At 52.4% G+C, this 20735-nt stretch overlaps 1 protein-coding gene across 14 annotated transcripts; it reads left to right on the top strand.

Moving 5' to 3' along the window:
* The first annotated feature begins 14 nt into the window (after positions 1-14).
* On the top strand, positions 15-20639 carry LOC133470267 (melanoma receptor tyrosine-protein kinase-like). Of its 14 annotated transcripts, none has more exons than XM_061758445.1 (27): positions 16-379; positions 5560-5711; positions 5776-5983; positions 6191-6325; positions 6399-6467; positions 7347-7465; positions 7549-7690; positions 7824-8001; positions 8140-8363; positions 8985-9058; positions 9411-9501; positions 9582-9781; positions 11961-12093; positions 12183-12273; positions 12388-12545; positions 12702-12734; positions 12826-12970; positions 13758-13880; positions 13946-14044; positions 14173-14358; positions 14425-14580; positions 15308-15383; positions 15453-15599; positions 17370-17451; positions 18060-18203; positions 18267-18357; positions 19180-19320. In XM_061758445.1, the coding sequence occupies exons 1-27, from the start codon at positions 114-116 to the stop codon at positions 19186-19188; spliced, it is 3531 nt and encodes a 1176-aa protein (XP_061614429.1). In that variant the 5' UTR covers positions 16-113; the 3' UTR covers positions 19189-19320. The 14 variants fall into 14 exon arrangements, with proteins under 14 accessions (XP_061614433.1, XP_061614429.1, XP_061614434.1 ...); XM_061758439.1 differs by having other exon boundaries at positions 22-379; positions 17370-17467; positions 19180-20639; XM_061758444.1 differs by having other exon boundaries at positions 121-379; positions 7824-7937; positions 8237-8363; positions 17370-17467; positions 19180-20639.
* Positions 20640-20735: the final 96 nt, after the last annotated feature.

Raw genomic sequence — 20735 nt, 5'->3', positions numbered from 1 at the left:
CTTCTGCGTCACTCAGATCGCACACAGTGAGAGAAGGAGCGCGAGAGCGCGAGAGCGCGAGAGGGCGGCGCGCGCGCGTGTGCGCACGGCGCGCGCGCGCGCAGGTCGTGCCGATGTTGTTGCGATCAGACAAGAAGCAGTTCCCGGCTGCTCGCTCCACGTCTTCTTCGTCTTCGTCTTTGGTCCACGGTGCACTTCGATGGTCGCGCGAGTCCACGCGGGTTGAGTTGAGCAGCAGCAGAAGCACAAGTGGACAAGATGAGCGGAGGCGCGGCGGACGTTTGCCCTTTTCTTCCTCGTCCTCTTCGTTTTTTCTCTCTTCTTTTTCTTCTTCTCGTTTGGCCGTCGGACGCCCGCTGCACTCGAACCGACAGGAAAGGTACGTCGGGCCGCTCCGCTGCCCTCACGCTCACGTTCCTTCCCGCGCGTTACGCGCACGTGTCGGACGAGTTCAGCTGCGCCGATGACGTCATAAGGAGAGCTCGACGACTTGCGAATATATTTCGACTCGGCGACGGGCAACGTCACCGTCGAGTCGGCCGAGCAAAACATTAGGAACGGCGTCGGTCGTTAGGCGGCGGGAAAAATTTCAATCGCAAAAATAATCGGCGCGTTTATCCCGATCCGAGGTCAACGCTGGGGTTGTAGCGGAAGGAACGCTCGCCGGTCTCTCAATGTGGCCGGCGAGCGGTCCGTTCACGTGACGAGACTCTCCTGTAACGACCCGGACGAGGAGGGAAATATTTAGCAGGTTCTCAGCGACCTCGAAGAACTTCACGGCCGACAACGACCTCGCCTCGCCTCGGCGCGAGGCAGCGGGTTTGTTTGTTTGGACGTCTGTCTTTATGCGTGCGCGTGCGCGTGTGCGTGTGCGTCTACCTCGGTGATTCCCAACCAGTGTGCCGTGGGAAATTATACAATTTGACGTAATGATTGATTTACAAGAAATAATGTATCTTTGTTCCTGAATTTATGCCCGTGAGGCAAAGTGACAGACGGAACCAATGAATGGTCTTCGATTCGACGGAAGGAAGTCAACGCAGTCATTAAAGTGTCCACGTTTTGTGGCATTTTCGTTTGTTGGTGTGCCGTGAGATTTTGCAATTGTAAAATATGTTCCTCGGCTCCAGAAAGGTCGGAAATCAGCGGTCTACCTGTATGCGCGTGTGTGGTTTTGCATGGAAAGAAGCGGTCTTAGTGGCATGGTAACCATGGCAACATGGTCATTACAGCTCGGGCACGTGGAGGTTAGCGCACGTCGGCGGGATTAAACGTGTTCCAAGCCGCTCGTGAGCGCGTCAAAGGTCACGACGTCAACTCTGAAACGAAAGGTCACGCGAGGTCACACGGGAAGTCGGACGTGGCCGACAAAAAGGCGGCAAAACAGCCAAGACGAAAAAAAAGTTAACGACACTTCTGCTGGCACGCGTGCGTGTCTTTCAATCAGTCCATCAAAGTTTTTTTGGATGCACTTTGCAGACTCCGAATGGGTTTTTTTTCCTCTGAGGAGCAGGTTTTGCTCGTTTAACGCACTCCGTCTTTCTTCAGGGACGAAATTAGCGCACAGGTCTCATAAGCAGCGTAAGTGCGATTCGCGTTTCCTTCGGAGAGCAGCGTACGTGCCGCGCCGGCCTGTTGCGAACGTGTCGCCGCCGCCGCCGCCGTCTTTTGCCTTCCGATTCTCGCGAATATTCATAAAAGATATTCGTCAAACCGAAAAGAAAACCGACGTACAGAGTAAATGATAAAAACTGAATATAAAAGCAGCATCAGGATAAGATACAATAAATAAGGAAAGAATGGAAATACAAAAACACTAAGTCAAAGGAAATCGGTAAACATCGCAAAATAGCAGTTCAAAGCTCAGTTCAAAATGCGGGCCTGTCGTTGAAAACAAAAACGTTGCGCGCGGGCCTGAGGTTCTGCGGCCGGCCGTGAGCGCCGCCTGACTCGATCGGGGGCGACGGAAAGGCCTCGGAGGCTGCGGACGGGGCGGACGAGGCGGCCGGGGAGAGAAGCTTCGCATCCGCCCGGAAAGACACGTGGAGCCGACGGAGCCCTTTTAAAATGGCCGTCACGCGCGCCCGCCCGCCCGCCTTCTGCTCTCCGTCCGCTGCCGAATTCCAAAGTCATCGAAAGCTTGAAATTCTCGTTTGGGAATGGCAGAAAAGCCGACGGCGCAGCGCCGACAGGTAGCCCGAGAGAAGACTCTCGCTGGCGTGTGCGGACACTTTCTGCGTGCGCGTCGGACGTGTCGGAACTGGCGCGACGCTGCCAAAGTGAACAAAGTGTACGGTTCGTCGGGCTGGCTCGCGTGCGCGTGCTAGCATGGTTAATGTTAGCTGACCTTGTGTTAGCGTCCGTGCTAACGCTGCGTGCGGTCGACAGAACACAAAAAAAGCTCGAGCGCGTGCACGCGTGTTTGGGTGGGAATCGAGCTGGTGAATGTTTTCAGCTGGCTGACACATTCCTCACACGCCCGTGTGTGCGCGCGTGCGCGTGTGAAAGCGAGAGAGAGAGAGAGAGAGAGAGAGAGAGCGATTAGCACACAAGGCCGTCGTGTTGTTGTTTTTGTGACATTTGGTGCGTGTGTGCCCCGTGACACACTTTTAGTGCAATCAATAAGTCGATGAAAGCGCTTGAGTCAAACGATTTCATATTGCGGACGTTTCGTACTTTTCATCATTCGAACCGGGCGGATGGCGGAATTGCCTCTCGCTCAAAGGTTCTGGGTTCAAATCTGGCTGGCACTTCTACCCGCACCCGTCGCTAATTTGGATTGATCTGCGAGCGGATGCTCAAATCGAATATCAATTAGGATCAATTATCATATCGACGACGATACAGGGGTGCCTTGAGATGCGAGCGGCATTTGTTCTGTGGCGAATTCCGAATCATTTGTACCTCAAATCGTCTTTCCCCGTTGAAATGAAGGGAAATGCAATCGACCCGTTCCGTACCCCCCGAAAACACCAAAGTTTGTTTTGGAATAAGTTCAGGAGAAAAAGGACACTCAGCAGTATTTTGTATGAAAACGCCAGCAAGTCATTTGCACAGAAAAGACGTGCGCTGGAGGGATGGCGCAAGGATGGCGAATTGCTCTCAAATGGGGGAGGAATTGATTGACAGATGGACGCGATGATGGATGAGTCGTGTCGAGGGGAACGAGTTGTTTTGCCGAGGAATCTACGCACCGATTATCATTCAGCATGTACGGTGCGCACACGCCGATCGATCGGACGACGTCGCCGGGGGGGCGCGAGCGGCGAGGTGAAGGTCGCGTGAACGTCGGTCAAAAGCCGACACTGAAACTCCGTCGACGGCGGCGGCGAGCTCGTTGCAGCTAATTGAAGACACGCAGTCGCATTCCTGAAGGACTTGCTGTCGCGGCCGCTGCGTTCACGCTCAATTTGGAACCGCGTGCGCATTGTCCGCTCTGAAAGCGTTAGCCGTTAGCATTAGCATTGCGCTAAACAGCAAACAGAAGGCCATTCTTCACCGTACCGCCCGTCACTATGTGCAAGTTTGCTCGTGTTTGTCTTTGTGGACGTGCGTGTGTGTGATTTTTGTGTACGTGTGTGTTTGTCAAACCTTGACTAAAGCTCAGCTGGTCAATTCCAACGGAGCGTGTTGTGTATTTTGTGCGCTTCTGCTGCGCAAACATTTGACTGGCTGGCGTCGCAAGCGCGTCGAGCGGGTTCACGTCAGAAAGATCCAGAAAGATTTCATTCCTCACGCTCAATTTGCCACTGCTTCCTCTTCACACAACACAACACAACTCCGAAGTACACAACAACACACCACGCTACACAACTTGAAACGACAGCACACTACACGACTCTAAGCTACAAGTTACACACTCCACCATATTATCCTCCACCACGCAACATTTCGCTACAGTGCGGTTAAGTCGATAACCCAAAAGTGGGCGTGTCCGTGAGCCATGGGAAAGTTTCACAAATGAAATTGCAATGAAACTGAATGAAAGCGTAACTTTGTGAAGGTCCCGTATTTTGTCTATTTCCGTCCGCCGCCATAGTGCGACTCTCTGACGTGCACGTCGTGTAAAAGTGAAAAACAGCTTGCGTTTGTCCATTCGCGCGCACGTGCGACCCCTCCGACAGCGACTTGGCTTTGAGCCACTTTTGTCTCCGCGTTGCCCAGATTTGGCAGCTTTGGCACATTTGACCGCCCCCTTTCTTCTGATCGGTTGATCTTCGTTAGTGACGTCGCTAAGCTGATTTCAGGCCTCCGGGGGCGGGAACGCGGGGGCCATCGGAATTACTCATTCATATTTCACATGTTCACTGAGACGCCAGAGAGACAACATTCCATTCCAAATACTGGCAAAAGTTGGTTTGGCAAAATACGGCGCCATTACATGGAAGGCACTCGATCGCCCCCGTGTGGCCACCAGAGGAAGTGCACTCCATTTCTCTCCTACTCAGAGTTTGTTCTGCCACCTCAACGGTTGTAAACGTAAGGTTGACGTCACATCATTGTGAAGTAGAAAATGTCATCCGGGTTTTCGCGTCCTCACGTCTTGAATATTCTCAACTACGTGAACCCGATTCGAGCGTCTCCGAGCAGCCGCCGCCGCCGCCGCCGGGCTCTTGTCTCAGCCACGTCCGTCCCGTTTTGCGGTTCTGGCCCACGGCTCCCGGTTCAGTTTCGCCTCCGGGAAGACTTTCACTTCGACGAATCGTCAGGTCAGATACTTGGAATCTTTTTTGGGGGGATTGTTGTTCTGGAAGGTCACCGCGGGGTGCTTCTTCAACCTCCACACAAGATTTAGAGACTCAAAGGCAACCTTGCGGTCTGTTGCTCCCAAATTGATTTCAAACGTGCAGTACGAAAAACAAAAATGTGCCCATTTGCGATCTAAAGGTTATCCCCGTAGCGCTCCGAAAGGGAGACGAGCGACAAGTTTTTCCAGATATACGAGTTGTCGTTGGGGACAGTTTTGGGATTTGAGCGCCGAATCGACTCCCGTGCCAACGAGTCGAAGCTCGGCGGCTAATCGACAATTCTTTGAAAAGAAGCTTGGAGCCGCCCTCTTGAAACGAAACCTTAAACCACGACAATCCGACTGCGTTCACGCTGCCGCTCCATTCCGATTTCCGTGCCTAATATGACGCGTGTCGATGTGGTTTTTTTTTGTCATGCCAATGTGAACCTTACGATCCCGATTTTCTTTCATCCGACCGACGTCAACAAAAGGCGGCAGACGTCGCGATTGTTCGACAAAACAGCGACGTGGGCAAATGCGGAAAGAAGGTGCTTGAATTTGCTGCAAATGCATCGTGAGGCGTCCACGGAGGAGCGTATTTATTTCCGGAAACGTTCCCTGCACGTTTGGCTTCTGAAATGCCAACGACTCCGTCAAAGATGGGCATTTACTAAACAATCCAAATTGGGCACCGTGCCCGCCCGCAGTGTTCGTGAACGTGCTGCGTTCAAAAAACCAAACGCGTTGCTTCGCTTTCCGTCAGTCCGTTGAGCAAATGATGCAAAACGCCATAGACAGGCTAATGATGATAATGTGTGCGTGCGCTTCAGTGTGTCAGGGGATGAGCAACCAGCTGACGTTGTTGGGCACGCGCGAGAATCACTACGACAACATGGTGCGGATGTACAGCAACTGCTCGGTGGTTCTGGACAACCTGGAGGTGACGTACACGCTGGAGCACCAGAACCTCTCCTTCCTGCAGGTAGGCGGCGCCGTTAGACTTTCCGCGCGGACCGGCACGTCTCGTCCAAGCGCTTCGTCTTCAGTCCGTCCAGGAAGTGGGGGGCTACGTGCTGGTGGCCATGAACGAGGCCCGGACCGTCCCGCTGAGCAACCTGAAGCTGATCCGAGGTCAGAACCTGTACGAGGGCAAGTACGCCCTGCTGGTCATGTCCAACTACATCCGCAACCGCACGGCCGCCACGCTCAACTACACGGGCGGACTCAGACATCTGCAGCTCAGCAACTTGACCGGTGAGGCTTTGAACACGGAGCGTTCTGCCGTGATCGCGGATGACGGTGGCTTGGGGTTTCGCTCGATCGCGGGCTGTTACGTTGCGAACGGTCGAGACGGTGGCGGGCGACGGGGGCGGTCCCGGCGTGCGTGTTCTGAATGGTTCCGGGTGATTGCCGACGCTCGTCCACGGTCGCCTTACTGAACATCGCCGGACGTCGCTACAGAGATTCTACGAGGAGGCGTGAAGATGACCCGCAACCCTCTGCTGTGCAACGTGGACTCCGTCGAGTGGTGGGACATCGTGGACAGAAGCGGCGATCCCGGCATGCTTTTCACGACGGACGACTTTGCGCGCGAATGTACGTCGTCCGGTCGTCCTCTTTTGGTTCCCGTGAAACTCGCTCTTCTCTGACCGGCTGCCTTTTTCTCCAGGCGAGCCCTGCCATCCGGCGTGCGTCAACGGCTCATGCTGGGCGGCCGGACCCCAACACTGCCAGAAATGTAAACCTTTCTCTTCCGCTCCTTTCCGCAACGTTCGCACGTGATAATTCAAATGCGGTCACGTGTCGCGTATGCTTCTCAGACTTTTTGCAACTTCCAGGGGAGACCGAGGACCCCCGCAAAATTAGAGCAGAAGAACAACGTCCTCAAATTCACAGAAACAAAAGTTGTTAAGAGTTTTTCAAGAAAAGAAGCCTCGTAATCTTCATTAGCACCAAGACTCAACTTGGTTAGGATCAAAAGGAATGTCAAGAATTATGCTCATAAAGGGAAGAAAGTCCCTTTAAATGTCAAGAAAGTGTATTTCAAGAACACACCATTTGTTTAGCAAAAGAGGCCTTCATTCCTTACAGAGGGCGATATTCTCCCAAAATCTGCCCGGTGTCCGAGCGAGGAGCCATTTGCCGCTGGAGTTTGTTTCTTCTTTGTGCGCCGGCGCCCGTGTTGAGGCGTCAAATGGCACCACATCAAAATTCAAATGTTGCGCAACACACATCCAAATGCTCAAAAGCCACATATAATTTGGCACGAGAAATCATCGGGCCGCTCGGCAGCCGGAAGAAGAAGAAGCGGATCGCGCCGATTGGCGTTGCCTTCCGCTCTTCCGCCGCCGCTTTCCGTCGCTGGCGTAAAGGGTTGAATCATTTGGGGGCCGATTCGAGCGATCTCGGCTCGTTCGTCGTGTTCTTGTCGCCGCGGAGAGGGAAACGGCGTTTTCATTGGTCTTCGAGTGTCGGCATGAAAAAGGAATCCTTGAATAATTGAGCGCAAATGTTTATGCGGACCCCCGAGCCGTGGCCGGCGGGTTTCGGGGACCCGCGGCCACGGCGTGCACGCGTCCTTCCCACAAGCGTGTCTCAAGATGGCGTCTCCGTGCAGTCACCAAGCGGTCGTGCGCCCAGCAGTGCAGTCGACGGTGTCGCGGCCCCGAACCCGGCGACTGCTGCAACGAGCACTGCGCGGCGGGCTGCGTCGGCCCGCGCGCCACCGACTGCCTGGTGAGTGCCCGCGCGCCGCTGAACGAACGCTTCCTCTTCCCGAGGGACGCGACGCGTTGACGTGACCGCGCTCGCGCTTTCAGGCGTGCCGGCTGTTCAACGACGACGGCACCTGCAAAGACGCGTGTCCTCCCGAGAAGCTCTACGACCTCAAAACGCATCAAGTCATCAGCAACCCCAACGCCAAGTTCACCTACGGCGCCACCTGTGTCAAGGCCTGTCCACGTAAGATGCGTCCTCTCGCACACGCGCTTTGTCCGCGTAGCGTATGTACATTTACAGCCGCCCTCGGAGAAACCGCAAAAGGCATCTGCCAGCCCTGTGCTCCACGCCGTGTCTTTGCGTTGTGCGCCGGCAGGCAACTACGTGGTGACAGGAGGCTCGTGCGTGCGCACGTGCGGCGCCGGCACCTTCGAGGTGGACGACGGCGGCGTGCAGCGATGTCGAACCTGCGAGGGCGCCTGTCCGAAAGGTTCGCGGCCGGCCCGGCCACAAAGCCACATTCGCATAATATTTGGTTATTGTACTTTCTCCAGGTATCCGCACTTAAGTATTTCTTTGTTTGACTTTGACTCCTAATATTTGCACTTCGGACTTACTTTGCCAGAATAGGCTGGAGACTTTCTTTTCAATAATGAAATGCAAAAAATCCTCTTGACTTTATGTAAGTGCAGGAATTGAATCAGTACCTCTACTTGTACTCTGCGAGCGCGAGTGCTTTTTGCGGCCGCGTCCGAGACGCCGTCGTGATTGTGGTCTCGTCGTGCGCAGCGTGCGACGGCGTGGGCGCGGGCGCTCTGGTCAACAGCATCGCCGTCAACGCCTCCAACATCGAGTCCTTCCAGAACTGCACCAAGATCAACGGCGACATCTTCTTCATCGAGACCTCCTTCGCCGGGTCCGTCCGCTACGGCAGCGACAAACTTGCGCGGCCGTTAGCTTTAGCTGTTAGCATTTTCGGGCTTCCCGCTAAAGTTGAATGGAGGCAACTGAAGGCTGTTTTAGTTCTACATTTTACTTTGGCGTCCCCCTGCTGTATTTAGGGTTAAGGTCTCTCGGGGTGGCTGTTGTTGTTTCCAGGTTGTTTTTTTTTGCCCCCTGCCTGACTCTTGGGGTCCGGAGTTTCAGTGTTTTCGAGAGCTATGCGTTCTGGGAGCAGCTTTCCAAAGTGAGCTCCGAGCGGACGAAGTCTCGAAACGATAAAATATCACTGAAAGGCGTTCCCGTGTCAACCCGGAGACGCTCTCTTCAAGTGGACGAGGAGCTTTACTGCTCGCGACAATGTCCCGACATCTCGACCCAGAGAGATCGTGGACCCTCGTGAGCCATTTAGCCGCCTGGCGCGTTGCCGTGCAAAACGGTCGTTCACCAGACGCGCAACGGCCGACGCCGAGCGCTTGCCTCCATTCGACTCTGGCTGACGATCCACACGCGCGCGCTAGCTTCTGGCCTCCGGGAGCTCCAGTTGGCGGCCTGCGGGTCACGTCGCAATTGAACCCTTTCCCGTTGGTCCCCGCAGAGACCCCCACTACAAGATCCCGCCCATGGACCCGGCCAAGCTGGAATACTTCCGAACTGTCAAGGAAATCACAGGTAAATGAAAAGGTGGATTGCGTGTGTTTGTTTTTGGCAGCACGGCGCAGGAGGGGATAGCGAAGTTGGGAGGTTCCGGGTTCGGATCTGGGCTGCCTTCCTGTCAGGAGTTAGCATATCTGCCGAAGAAAAGCCGTCCCCGTGCGCACGTGGCTTTTCTCCAGCTGCTCTGGCTTCCTCGCACATTCCCAAAACATGTTAGCATGTTAGCTTCAGAGAAGAGGTGCGAATGCCTGTTGCCGGCCGGTCGCAGGGCGTCCCCCGTGTCCAGCGCAACTGCGAGCCCGATGACGATTCGCGGTCTCGTAAAAGGACGGCTCGCTACTCGCTGCTGACTCTGTTACCATTGCAGGATTCCTGCTGATCCAGGCGTGGCCCGAGAACCTGACGTCGCTCTCCGTCTTCGAGAACCTGGAGATCATCCGCGGGAGAACCACGCGAGCGTAAGCGCCGAGCGCGGTGAAGCGACTGGGTCCCAATACTTGGCCGCGCGTCCGACGTGCTTGCGCTGGCGTGTCCTCAGACAACACAGCCTGGCCGTGGTGAGGGTCCCCGGCCTGCGCTGGCTGGGCCTGCGTTCCCTGAAGGAAGTCAGCGCCGGGCGAGTGACGCTCAAGGACGACCCGCAGCTCTGCTACACCCGGGGCGAGCAGTGGACTCGCCTCTTCCGATCCTCCGACCAAAGCGTCACCCTGAGAAACCTGGCCTCGCCGCAACTCTGCCGTGCGTTCATTTTGTTGTTGTCGGCATTTGAATCGCGACGCAAACATACAGTCCGATATTTCGCTAACTCCATATAGCGATTACCCTAGAGTCAACTATCTCGTCCGCCACAGTGGACCCCCGCTATTCACGGGGGATAGGGACTGGGCCGGACTGCAAATAGCGAAACTCTGCGGTTAATTGACACCCGACAGGGTGATTGAAAAGTAACTCCCGATTTTAAAATACTGATCATTTATTCATATGTTGTAATATTTTTCTCAATTTTTTTGGTGTATGAGTGGCCAGCCAGGCGTCCTGACTTAACACCCTTTTACGTCCTGACTTAACACACTTTTTGTGGGGTTGGTTAAAGGAGCAAGTCTATTCTACCAAACCAACAACTTTGGAAGAACTTGAAGTGCGAATACGAGAGTTCTTTGTGAAATCAGTTAATGCGGTTCCCAGGCGGCTTGAGAAACCGGTGGCTAATGCTGGCGCCCGCGTCCAATTTTAAATAAAACTCCATGCAATACACTTTCTTCTCATGTTCATTTACTGTAAGAATTGTAATTACAAGTACCCTAATTTCTCGTGTATAATGCGCACCCATGTATAATACGCACCCCCAAAGTTGACCTCAAAATTCTGGAAAACCCTTCTACCTATGTATAATGCATTTTTACAATGCATGATTTTGCTTCTACCCATATGATCAAAACAAGAAGTATCTGCATTTTGTTAGTTTTTTCCCCCCCCAAGTAATTATTCTGAAGTTTAGCACTTTTATTTGAACACGTAATCCTTTTTTGAATTTACTTGCTCTCATTTTGAAATTAACAGCCCTACTTTGATTTCGTCAATTACAAAACACACAGTTGTGCTCGTATGTTTGATTACCCGGGCAGAATTTGTAAGATGGGTACAATTCTTCAAAGAAAACATGAAGGATCAGGCGAAACACATTTGATTTTATTTGAATGGGATTCAAATGAAACGGTCAAGCATTTCAGAAAAGCATTATCATTAAACAAACCATAATCATATAAAAATGAATGATGGTTGTTGTTCAGTCAGTCATATTTAAAGAAGAATTTCTGCCAGCGTATGTAAACTTCTGAGCACAACTGTACATATATGCAGTCATACGTACGTACGTACCTCTGCCATATTGGAATGAAAGTGTAGGTTACACTTTTTTTTATAACCACTAGGTGGCTGTGGCATTTTGGAATGAAAGCGTACACCTTTCTCATAACCACTAGATGGCGGCATACATTTATCCATCCATCCATTTTCTGAGCCGCTTCTCCTCACTAGGGTCGCGGGGGTGCTGGAGCCTATCCCAGCTGTCATCGGGCAGGAGGCGGGATACACCCTGAACTGGTTGCCAGCCAATCGCAGGGCACATAGGAACAAACAACCATTCGCACTCACAGTCATGCCTACGGGCAATTTTTAGAGTCTCCAATTCATGCATGTTTTTGGGATGTGGGAGGAAACCGGAGTGCCCGGAGAAAACCCACGCAGGCACGGGGAGAACATGCAAACTCCACACAGGCGGGGACGGGGATTGAACCCCGCATCTCAGAACTGTGAGGCTGACGCTCTAACCAGTCGGCCACCGTGCCGCCACATTTATACATTGTGAAAGTTTTTTTTTCCATTTGCCCCTATACCTATGTATAATGCGCTCTATTGACTTTTGACAATTTTTGGGGGCAAAAAATGCGCATTATACACGAGAAATTACGGTACTTAAAAATAGGGAGTTACTTTGAAATCACCCTGTATATTAAACCCCCGCCCCCCAAATTCTTAAGTGTTTTTGGGGATTGTTCACCCCAAAAAGAAGACAATTTTAATATAAAAGAAAAAAATGGGTAAAAATAAGAACACATTTGAAGAAAATGCCCGTTTTTAATTACAAAATAAAAATAAAACAACAACCACAAATTGGAGAATCCGTGGGTGCCAAACTGCGTATGCGGGGTCCGCTGTGTATCCAAATGCCACTATAGTGATTCGTATAGTGTCGGAATCATTGGCACATTTCTAGTGGCCGTTTTCGAGAGCGTCGAGGGCCACGTTTTAAAAACGGCGTGAAAGCGATCGAGGGCTCGGTCGGGCCTGAGCCGAGGAGTCCCAGCGCAGCCGTCGTCTTGTTCGTGACAGCGTTGTCGTGTGGCTCCTTCCGCAGAAGAGCAGAACCGCACGTGCCACCCTCAGTGCTCCCCCGCGGGCTGCTGGGGGCCCGGGCCCGCCATGTGCGTCTCCTGCCGACGCTTTGAGCGTAGGGGGCGCTGCGTGGCCTCATGCAACCTGCTGCGCGGGTAGGACGACCAAAGACGCTTTCCGTCGCCGCCGCCGCCGCCGTCGGTCAAACGGACACTTAGCGTGCCTCTGTGTCGCGTGTGCGCAGGGAGCCCAGGGAGGTGGCGGTCAAGGGCAGCTGCGTGGAATGCCACCCCGAGTGTCTGCCCACGGACGGGACGCCGACCTGCCACGGAGAGGTCAGTTTCTCTTCAAGTTGAGGGCAGGGAGGGGCGATGGCGTTGTCAATGGAAAGTGAAAAAGCGTCAGATTCGCTCTCGTCCCTCACGCGGTGGACCGGGAGCGCCGCGCAGGGTCCCGACCGGTGTTCCCGCTGCGCCCACGTCCGAGACGGCCCCCACTGCGTGCCGAGCTGCCCTCACGGCGTGATGGGAGACGGCGACACGACCGTCTGGAAATACACCGACGCCGAAGGCCGCTGCCGGTCGTGCCACCGCAACTGCACCGAGGGGTAATAAGAAGAAGAATAATAATAAGAAGAAGAATAATAAGAATAATAGTCATAAGTTTATTTACGAAGCCCCTTTAAAAAGCCACGTGTGTGTGTGTGTGTGTGTGTGTGTGTGTGTGTGTGTGTGTGTGTGCGTGTGTGCGTGTGCGCGCACAGGTGCACGGGACCGGGAAAGTCGGGATGCTCCGGGTAGCGTGATGTCGACGTGAAGTCCGACGTGCCGGCGACGCGTGTGCCAGGAAAAGAAGTTGAAAGTTTTTCTCTTGTTTTGTGTCCTCAGCGACGTCAGGCACGCCACGCTGGCGGCGGGCGCCGTCAGCGGGCTCCTGCTCGTCATCATTCTGGCCTTGGTCGTCTTCGTGTCGCTACGGCGACGGCAAATCAAGAGGAAGAGGACCGTGCGGCGCCTCCTGCAGGAGAGGGAGGTGAGCGCTCTACTTCGGGGGTGTGCAAAGCGCGGCCCGCGGTCCGCATAGGGCCGCTTGCGTTCTTCCATTTCCAATATGGAATATGGACGCCTGTGTAGGATCGAGCCCTGCAGCAAATACGCCAGGCCCTAAAAAAGGGCAATAATTGCCTGTGCAGAGCACAAGATGGCAGTATACCGCTACTTTGGTCCAAATGAAACTCCTCAACTCATTTCCACCCAGTTCATTGGCACAAAGTTGCCACAAGATGACGGCAAAGCAATACTGTTGTCCAAATGAAGCGCCTCGTTTCACTTGAATATAGTTCCTTGATATGCTCAGTGTATATGCACTTTGTTGCATTAATGTCACTTTTAATGCTTAATTGACTGATGATCTTATGCTTTGGTTTAAATTGACCCATGTTCGAATTTATAACTCGAGAAAAATATTGACACAAAAAACCTCTTTGTATCTATTTTTTCCAGAATATAAAATATCATAAATCAATCAATGAATGAATAAGTCAATACATAAATAACCCCAGCAGTTCACAGGGGGTTAAAAGTGTGGCAGAAATGTCTCATTTGTCGTCTTATTTACGTATTTGTGCAACGACCTCATTTTATTTGGGTGATTGTTTTTTTCAGTTTTCACAAATAAACGGGAACGTTTTTGCTGGACCGAAGAAACAAATAAACAGGAGGCGTCATTCCAAATACTGCACTGGAGAATCGAAAAATAATATCATGTCCATATTGCTTCGAGTTGCGTTTTTTCACTTGGTTTTCGAACGACTGCGCAGCTGGTGGAGCCGCTGACCCCCAGCGGCGAGGCCCCCAACCAGGCCCTGCTGAGGATGCTGAAGGAGACGGAGCTGAAGAAGATCCGCGTCTTGGGCTCCGGAGCCTTCGGGACCGTCTTCAAAGTGAGCCGCGTCGAATTAGCGCTTAGCCTGTTAGCGAGTCAGCGGCGAGCGTCGTGTGCCTTCAGGGTCTGTGGATCCCCGACGGCGAGAACGTGAAGATCCCGGTGGCCGTCAAAGTTCTCCGGGAGGCCACGTCGCCGAAAGCCAACCAGGAAATCCTGGACGTAAGCCTCGTCGTCTTTCTTCTTCCTTCCGAGCGGCAGCGCGCCTGCTTTCCATTCGGTTGAATTCAGTTGATGGACTAGAAAATAGGCCAAAGAGTGACCGCGAGATGCGTGCGCGTGTTTGCCAGGAGGCGTACGTGATGGCGAGCGTGGACCACCCCCACGTGTGTCGTCTGCTGGGAATCTGCCTGACGTCGTCGGTGCAGCTGGTGACGCAGCTGATGGCGTACGGGTGCCTGCTGGACTACGTTCAGCAGCACCGGGAACGCGTGGGCGCGCAGTGGCTGCTCAACTGGTGCGTCCAGATCGCCAAGGTAGGCCGGCCCCGTACCCGCCTCCTCCCGGGCCCTCCGCTGACGGCCGCGGGACTCTTTCGGCAGGGGATGAGCTACCTGGAAGAGCGCCACCTCGTGCATCGAGATTTGGCGGCCAGGAACGTGCTGGTGAAAACGCCCAATCACGTCAAGATCACGGACTTCGGCCTCGCCAAACTTCTGACGGCCGACGAGAAAGAATACCACGCGGACGGAGGAAAGGTGCGCGTGACGCCGTGCTCGGCTAACACTTGAAGAGCGAACATCTTCCGCCAACTTTTAGCGATCCGCAACGACATTCTTTCCGTCCGCCGTTTTCATTTCAGAGATTTACATCGGACAAACGATGTCACTTTTGCCAGTCCTGCGTACGGGCAAAAGGTCGTTACGGATAGCTACAACTGAATTGGAGAATTATGACAAGTCGGAATCCAATTGAGATGTGGATGTCTTCAACTGGAGTTACAGATAATTCACTCACAGATATCTGCACCTGAATGCACCGCGGCTGTATCTGTAACTCCACTTTGAGATTGCTGCAATTTGATTCTTCGAGTTCAAGACATTTGAAATGTCTAAAGTTACGTTTTAACTACGCAAAGTCAAGTTATAGATATCTGCAACTGGAATTGTAGATAGGAACGTATGTGGTATGTCACCTCACATTTTCAAGCAATAAAACATCTGAAAATAAAAAATGTGCACAAAAACCCATTGCATATCGTACAAAAGTAAAAAAAAAAAAAAAAACAACAACAAAAACATGACAGTTCTGTCTGTATAAACAGATTAAAAAGTACAGCCTACAGCGCCCCCCACTGGCCAGGAAGTGAATCGATTCACAGGAGTTGCCGAATGAATATTGAATCGGAGGTGGCAATATTGCGATGCATCGATCAATCGATATTTTGATCAAAAACCAAGCGAGTGCTACTTCCTGCTTCGTCAGGTTCCCATCAAGTGGATGGCTCTGGAGTCCATCCTTCAGTGGACGTACACACACCAGAGCGACGTTTGGAGTTACGGTAAGTCGCCTTCCACACACGCGCGCGCGCACACACGTCTGCCAATCAAAGCCTTCCGTCGCCCGGCAGGCGTGACCGTGTGGGAGCTGATGACGTTCGGCTCCAAGCCGTACGACGGCATCCCGGCCGGCGAGGTGGCGTCGCTTCTGGAGCGCGGCGAGCGCCTGCCGCAGCCGCCCGTCTGCACCATCGACGTCTACATGCTCATGGTCAAGTGTAAGCGGCGCACCGCGCAAAACCTCTCACACGCGCTACGCCAGTACAAGTACACGTAAAAAAAAAACCCATTCAAAATGCTTAAACTAGAAATATTGATTCAACTCCTTTATGTCAGTAAAAGTGGAAAAAGTACAGACACCGAAATGTTGCACACAAAATACGAGGTCAAAAAGTAACGAGCCCAATTTTCCTCTTGCTTTAATGTATGCATAGAAATAAAGCTAAATAAATAGAATCTTCCTTTTTCGCCAGCAACAGTCCATCGACGAACGAGGGCACGTAGGCCGGCCTCGTCGAATTCAGTCGGCCGCGGCTGTGCTTCGAACCCGTTTGTACAGCTGACCCCTGACCCCTTCTTTTCGAGGTCCAAAAAGGCGGCGGATCAGCCGAGTACGGGGGAGGGGTCGCGGTCGTCCCGACGCAGCGCCGGTGGTTCAAGAAATTCAAACTTCGGACGGCCGTCCGACAATGACCTTCTTTTCAAAATGGCTGACTGGAAGAGGAAAGGCTTCAAACAATTTTTCAAAAATAAGCAAAAATAATAAGTATTTAAGCTACAAACGGTGAAAATCATGAGTAGGTTAAATGAAATTGGGCTCATTACTTTTGGACTGCCCCTTGTAGTTTCCCTCTTTTATTAATTTTCATGACGCTTGTACTGATAATAATTTTGTTGTTTTTAAACCGGGCGGCACGGTGGAAGACCGGTTAGAGCGTCCGCCTCACAGTTCTGAGGACCGGGGTTCAATCCCCGGCCGGCCCCGCCTGTGTGGAGCTTGCGTGTTCTCCCCGCGCCTGCGTGGCTTTTCTCCGGGCGCTCCGCTTTCCTCCCACATCCCAAAAACATGCGTGCTAGGTTCATTGACGACTCTAAATTGCCCGTAGGTGTGAATGTGAGCGCCAATGGTTGTTTGTTTGTATGTGCCCTGCGATTGGCTGGCGACCGGTTGAGGGTGTACCCCGCCTCCTGCCCGATGACAGCCGGGATAGACCCGCGTGAGGAGAAGCGGCTCACAAAATGGATGTTTTGAAAGCAAGCGCTAGCTAGCATTGGCTTGCCCTTGATTTTTTTTCCTCAAAACGACCATGACGTGCTGACAACATCCATAAATTCTGCCATGAATGGGGAATATTTTGCTTTCAAATACCAAATTTCCAATAAAAGTGAAAACTCAAGTAAAGTAGCAATACCTGCCAAGTCAACTGCAGGACAGTGACAAAGTTCGTATTTGTAGTGGAATTTCAAAATCTTTCATGAGTATGAAAATGTCTCACCGGTCTATCCGATCTGAACCCCGGCGGCAACGCTCCAAGAAGCGGAACGCCGCAGCGCACATGTCGACAGTCCGTGTTGCCGCTGTTTGCATTCGCTTTGAAATGATTCACTCGTTTTCTCACTTATTTATTCCTTGCCCGACATATTCATGACTTGCGTATCTATTTTCTTTCTTTCTGTCGTATTTATCTCTTATTATCCTTTGTGGTATCTAGCTTATAGCTTTCATCCTGACTTTTTTTGGGGGGGCGTCTCCTCACGGCAGGGAGCCTTCACGTCGGGAGGCAGGGAGGGCACAATGCGGGGAGCGCCCCCCGGTCCGCCCGCTCGTGGCGCATTTATCTGTGGGGATATGAGGGCTGTGTTCGTGTATTCATCCTGTCTGTTTTTGTCTCTCTGAAGCCCGTTGTTTTGCATTTTTTACGTATTTGATGACTTCACACCACCGCTAAGCGAGAAGGTGACGTCGAGCGCGGCTCGTGTGTCCTCAGGTTGGATGATCGACCCCTCCGGTCGGCCCAGCTTCCGGGAACTGGTCGTGGAGTTTTCCAAGATGGCGCGGGACCCCAGCAGGTACCTGGTCCTGCAGGTAGGTTAGCGTTAGCGTCAGCGTTAGCCTAGCTACAGTGAACCCTCGCGATCGGCGGCAGATGCGGATCACACCGAGCCCTGCTGCGAAAAGTGAAAACTCACTCTGCAAATGTTTGGAATTGCCCATCTTGGTCGTTTAAACTGTTAATATACCCGAAAAGTGTAAGTACCCAAAACACTTGAATACGATTTCAAACTCGTCTCCCAAATCAACAGTTTACAGACGTTTAGATTTTGAAAAATGCACGAGTGTGACGACGCCTGCCTGTACGAGCCCTTGGTCAAAAAAAAATAATCAATTGGCACGCTCTTCCGCTAACAACCCGGGCTAAACTTTGCTCCTCCCTGACACGGAGAGATCTAAGAGCAGTCAAGTGTATCACTTGAACATATTTCCTTGAGACCAATTACTACTTTCCTATTAGCCATGTATTTGTCACCATTTTGTGGCATGGTAGTTTTTCGGGTCGCTTCCGCAGAAACAAATGAAAGCAGGTGAGTTGGTGACTGTGGATCCGTGCATAGGTGAGCGTTCGCTGTAATGACGGCAACCGTGTGCTTTTTTCTTTTCTCTTCAATTATTTTGCCAGTGCGACCCGCCCAGCCCGTCCGACAGCAGGTTCTTCTCGCGGCTGCTCAGCTCGGACGACGCCGACGACACGGTGGAGGCCGAGGAATACCTGCTGCCCTACGAGGGCTCCGGTAACCGTGGCGACCACCCCTGCCGCGCCACGGTACGGACCTCCGTTTCGCTACGGCGCCGCGAGCCGGCCGTAACGACTTTCGCGCGTGCGCAGGCTCATCCCGCGCGGGCCGACAGCGTCGCCGTGCGCTACATCAGCGACCCCACCGGAAACCCGCTCGACAGAGACCACCTCGCCGGACACGGTAAACGCGCGCGCGCGTGCACTTTCGGGACTTGGGACTTACTTGCCGAAAAACCGACGAACGAGAGACTCCACTTGACTTTGTCTTGAACTACGACACGACACGACAGGTTGCATGTTTACATTTGGAAATCTGCATTTTCAAGATAGCGTCCCATTTGTTTGGTTTTTCAAAGAAAGGTTTTTGTCACCTGGCCTGGTAGACACACAAGAATTTTTCATGTGTGACACACCCGACGCATGAAGATAAAAAATCTGCCAGTTTGCACTTTTGGTCGTATTGTGTGTGCTGTGCGCAGATAATCTCAACACAGAACACCACACACACACACGCACACACACGCACACAACAATTTCTGTTCTCACAAAACAGAAAACGGGCAGACACTTCCGGGTACGCGCCGATCCTTGCCGAGTGTTGCCGAAGGGCACGGAGGCGGGCGGGAGTGGTGGAGATACTAAGTAAAAAGACTTCCATCCATCTTGCGTTCCGCTTGTCCTTACTAGGGCGTGCCGGAGCCCATCCCGGCCGTCATCGGGCAGGAGGCGGGTTACGCCCTGAACCGGTTGCCAGCTAATCGCAGGGCACATACAAACAAACAACCATTCGCACTCACATTCACACCTACGGGCAATTTAGAGTTGTCAATCAACGTGCGTGTTTTTGGGATGTGGGAGGAAAGCGGAGTGAAAAGCCACTCAGGCACGGGGAGAACATGCAAACTCCACACGGGCGGGGCCGGGGATTGAACCCCGGTCCTCGGAACTGAGAGGCAGTTGCGCTCGGGTGTTTGACCAGCGTCTTAACAAATGTTTGTTGCAGAGTACGTGAACCAGGCTGAGGGCGGCGCAAGTAGCCGGCCTTCAGACCTCCGCAATCCCAACTACCAAGACTCCGGTCCATTTTGGGACGCCAGCTCGCCGCCTTCCCCGCGGGAGGACGGAAAGGCCGGGCCCCGAGTCCGAGAGGGACCCGAATACTTGAACACGGCCCAAAACTCGCCGCCCCGGGCCGCTAGCCTGGACAACCCCGACTACCGGGCCGACTTCCCGCCTCGGCCGGCGCCCGCCGCCCGGAACTGCGAGTATCTGGGCCTGCCTGCTGCACTGCAGACCTCCGCGTGCTAGGGGGCGCTGCACCTCAATGTCACAATACTGACTTTTTGAGCATCTCACGAGTTTTTGTTTTTCATTTTTATTGCAGAAGTGAAATCAAGAACACATGTGAACAAAGTGAACTTTTTTAGAAATGAATGTTGACCACCCACTGCTCTGTATGTACATAGCTTTAGCATGTAGCATTTTAGTTTTAATTTAAGGTGAAATTGTTGTTGTTGGTGTTACAAAGAAGCACACGCGTAACATAGTTGTTTTTAAGCTTTAAATCAAAGAAGATCATTTCGACGCAATTGAGCTTCTGTCAACGGCGTGGCGCCGCGATACAGCACGAACAACACTGGATAGCCATGAAACGGTTAGGGGAGAGCTGGGTGGGACAGAGTTGCGGTAAGACGCCCGCCCGCCCGCCTTAAGAACATCCTTAAATCTTTGAAAGTTCTAATCTTTTGACTATCAGCATGATATGTACACATGAAGTATGTGTGAAGTTCCGTCCGAAGTAAACATTTGGAGGGTCATTAAATATACCAGACAACAATGTAAAAGCTCCTACAGGGGCGGCCTGGGGGAAGATGCCCTCGGCCCCCCCGGATCCGTACAAACTTGGTACTGAGGCATAATATTAAACTTGCATCCATCCATTTTCCGAGCCGCTTCTCCTCACGCGGGTCGCGGGCGTGCTGGAGCCTATCCCAGCTAACTGCGGGCTGAACTGGTCGCCGGCCAATCGCAGGGCGCATAGAAACAAACAACCATTGGCACTCTCACATCTACGGGCAATTTACAGTCTTCGATCAACCTAGCACGTATGTGTTTGCGATGTGCGAGGAAACCCGGAGAAAAGCCACGCAGGCACGGGGAGAGCACGCAAACTCCGCACAGGCGAGGCTGGATTTGAACCCGCAACCGCACAACTGTGAGACAGATGTGAGACAGGTAAGAACCAGTCTTCCACTGTGCCGCAATATGAAACTTTATTTTCAACCCACATTTTACATAACATACGGAAATAGTTATTGTTTTTAACAACCCTTTGATTATTGCCAATTTTCCAATTAACGGGCCTGTGACAAACACGCATGCATGCATGTGTACAGTACACAGGCTATATATGTATGTATATGTTTGAATCTCAACTGGTAAGAATAAATTTCTTATTGTGTACCTGTGTGTGTGCGTGTGTTTTAATGAGAGGCACTATGGGCACTTTTTGGGTTGTCGCTTTCTAAAGTTTTCCATTAACCTGTGCCACATTCAACA

This window comes from Phyllopteryx taeniolatus, chromosome 20 (assembly GCF_024500385.1).
Source record: "Phyllopteryx taeniolatus isolate TA_2022b chromosome 20, UOR_Ptae_1.2, whole genome shotgun sequence".
NCBI classification, from domain to species: Eukaryota; Metazoa; Chordata; class Actinopteri; order Syngnathiformes; family Syngnathidae; genus Phyllopteryx; species Phyllopteryx taeniolatus.
The sequence above is the reverse complement of the archived record's forward strand: the minus strand, read 5'-3'. Positions and strand labels throughout refer to the sequence as shown.

What these genes read in the sequence shown, in the direction of transcription:
- LOC133470267 (XM_061758438.1), top strand. Translation starts at nt 114, where the DNA reads ATGTTGTTGCGATCAGACAAGAAGCAGTTCCCGGCTGCTCGCTCCACG. An exon ending in CACCGCAACTGCACCGAGGG is followed by an intron (nt 12,546 to 12,701) that starts GTAATAAGAAGA and finishes GTGCGCGCACAG; the next exon opens with GTGCACGGGACCGGGAAAGT. An exon ending in ACCACGCGGACGGAGGAAAG is followed by an intron (nt 14,581 to 15,307) that starts GTGCGCGTGACG and finishes CTGCTTCGTCAG; the next exon opens with GTTCCCATCAAGTGGATGGC.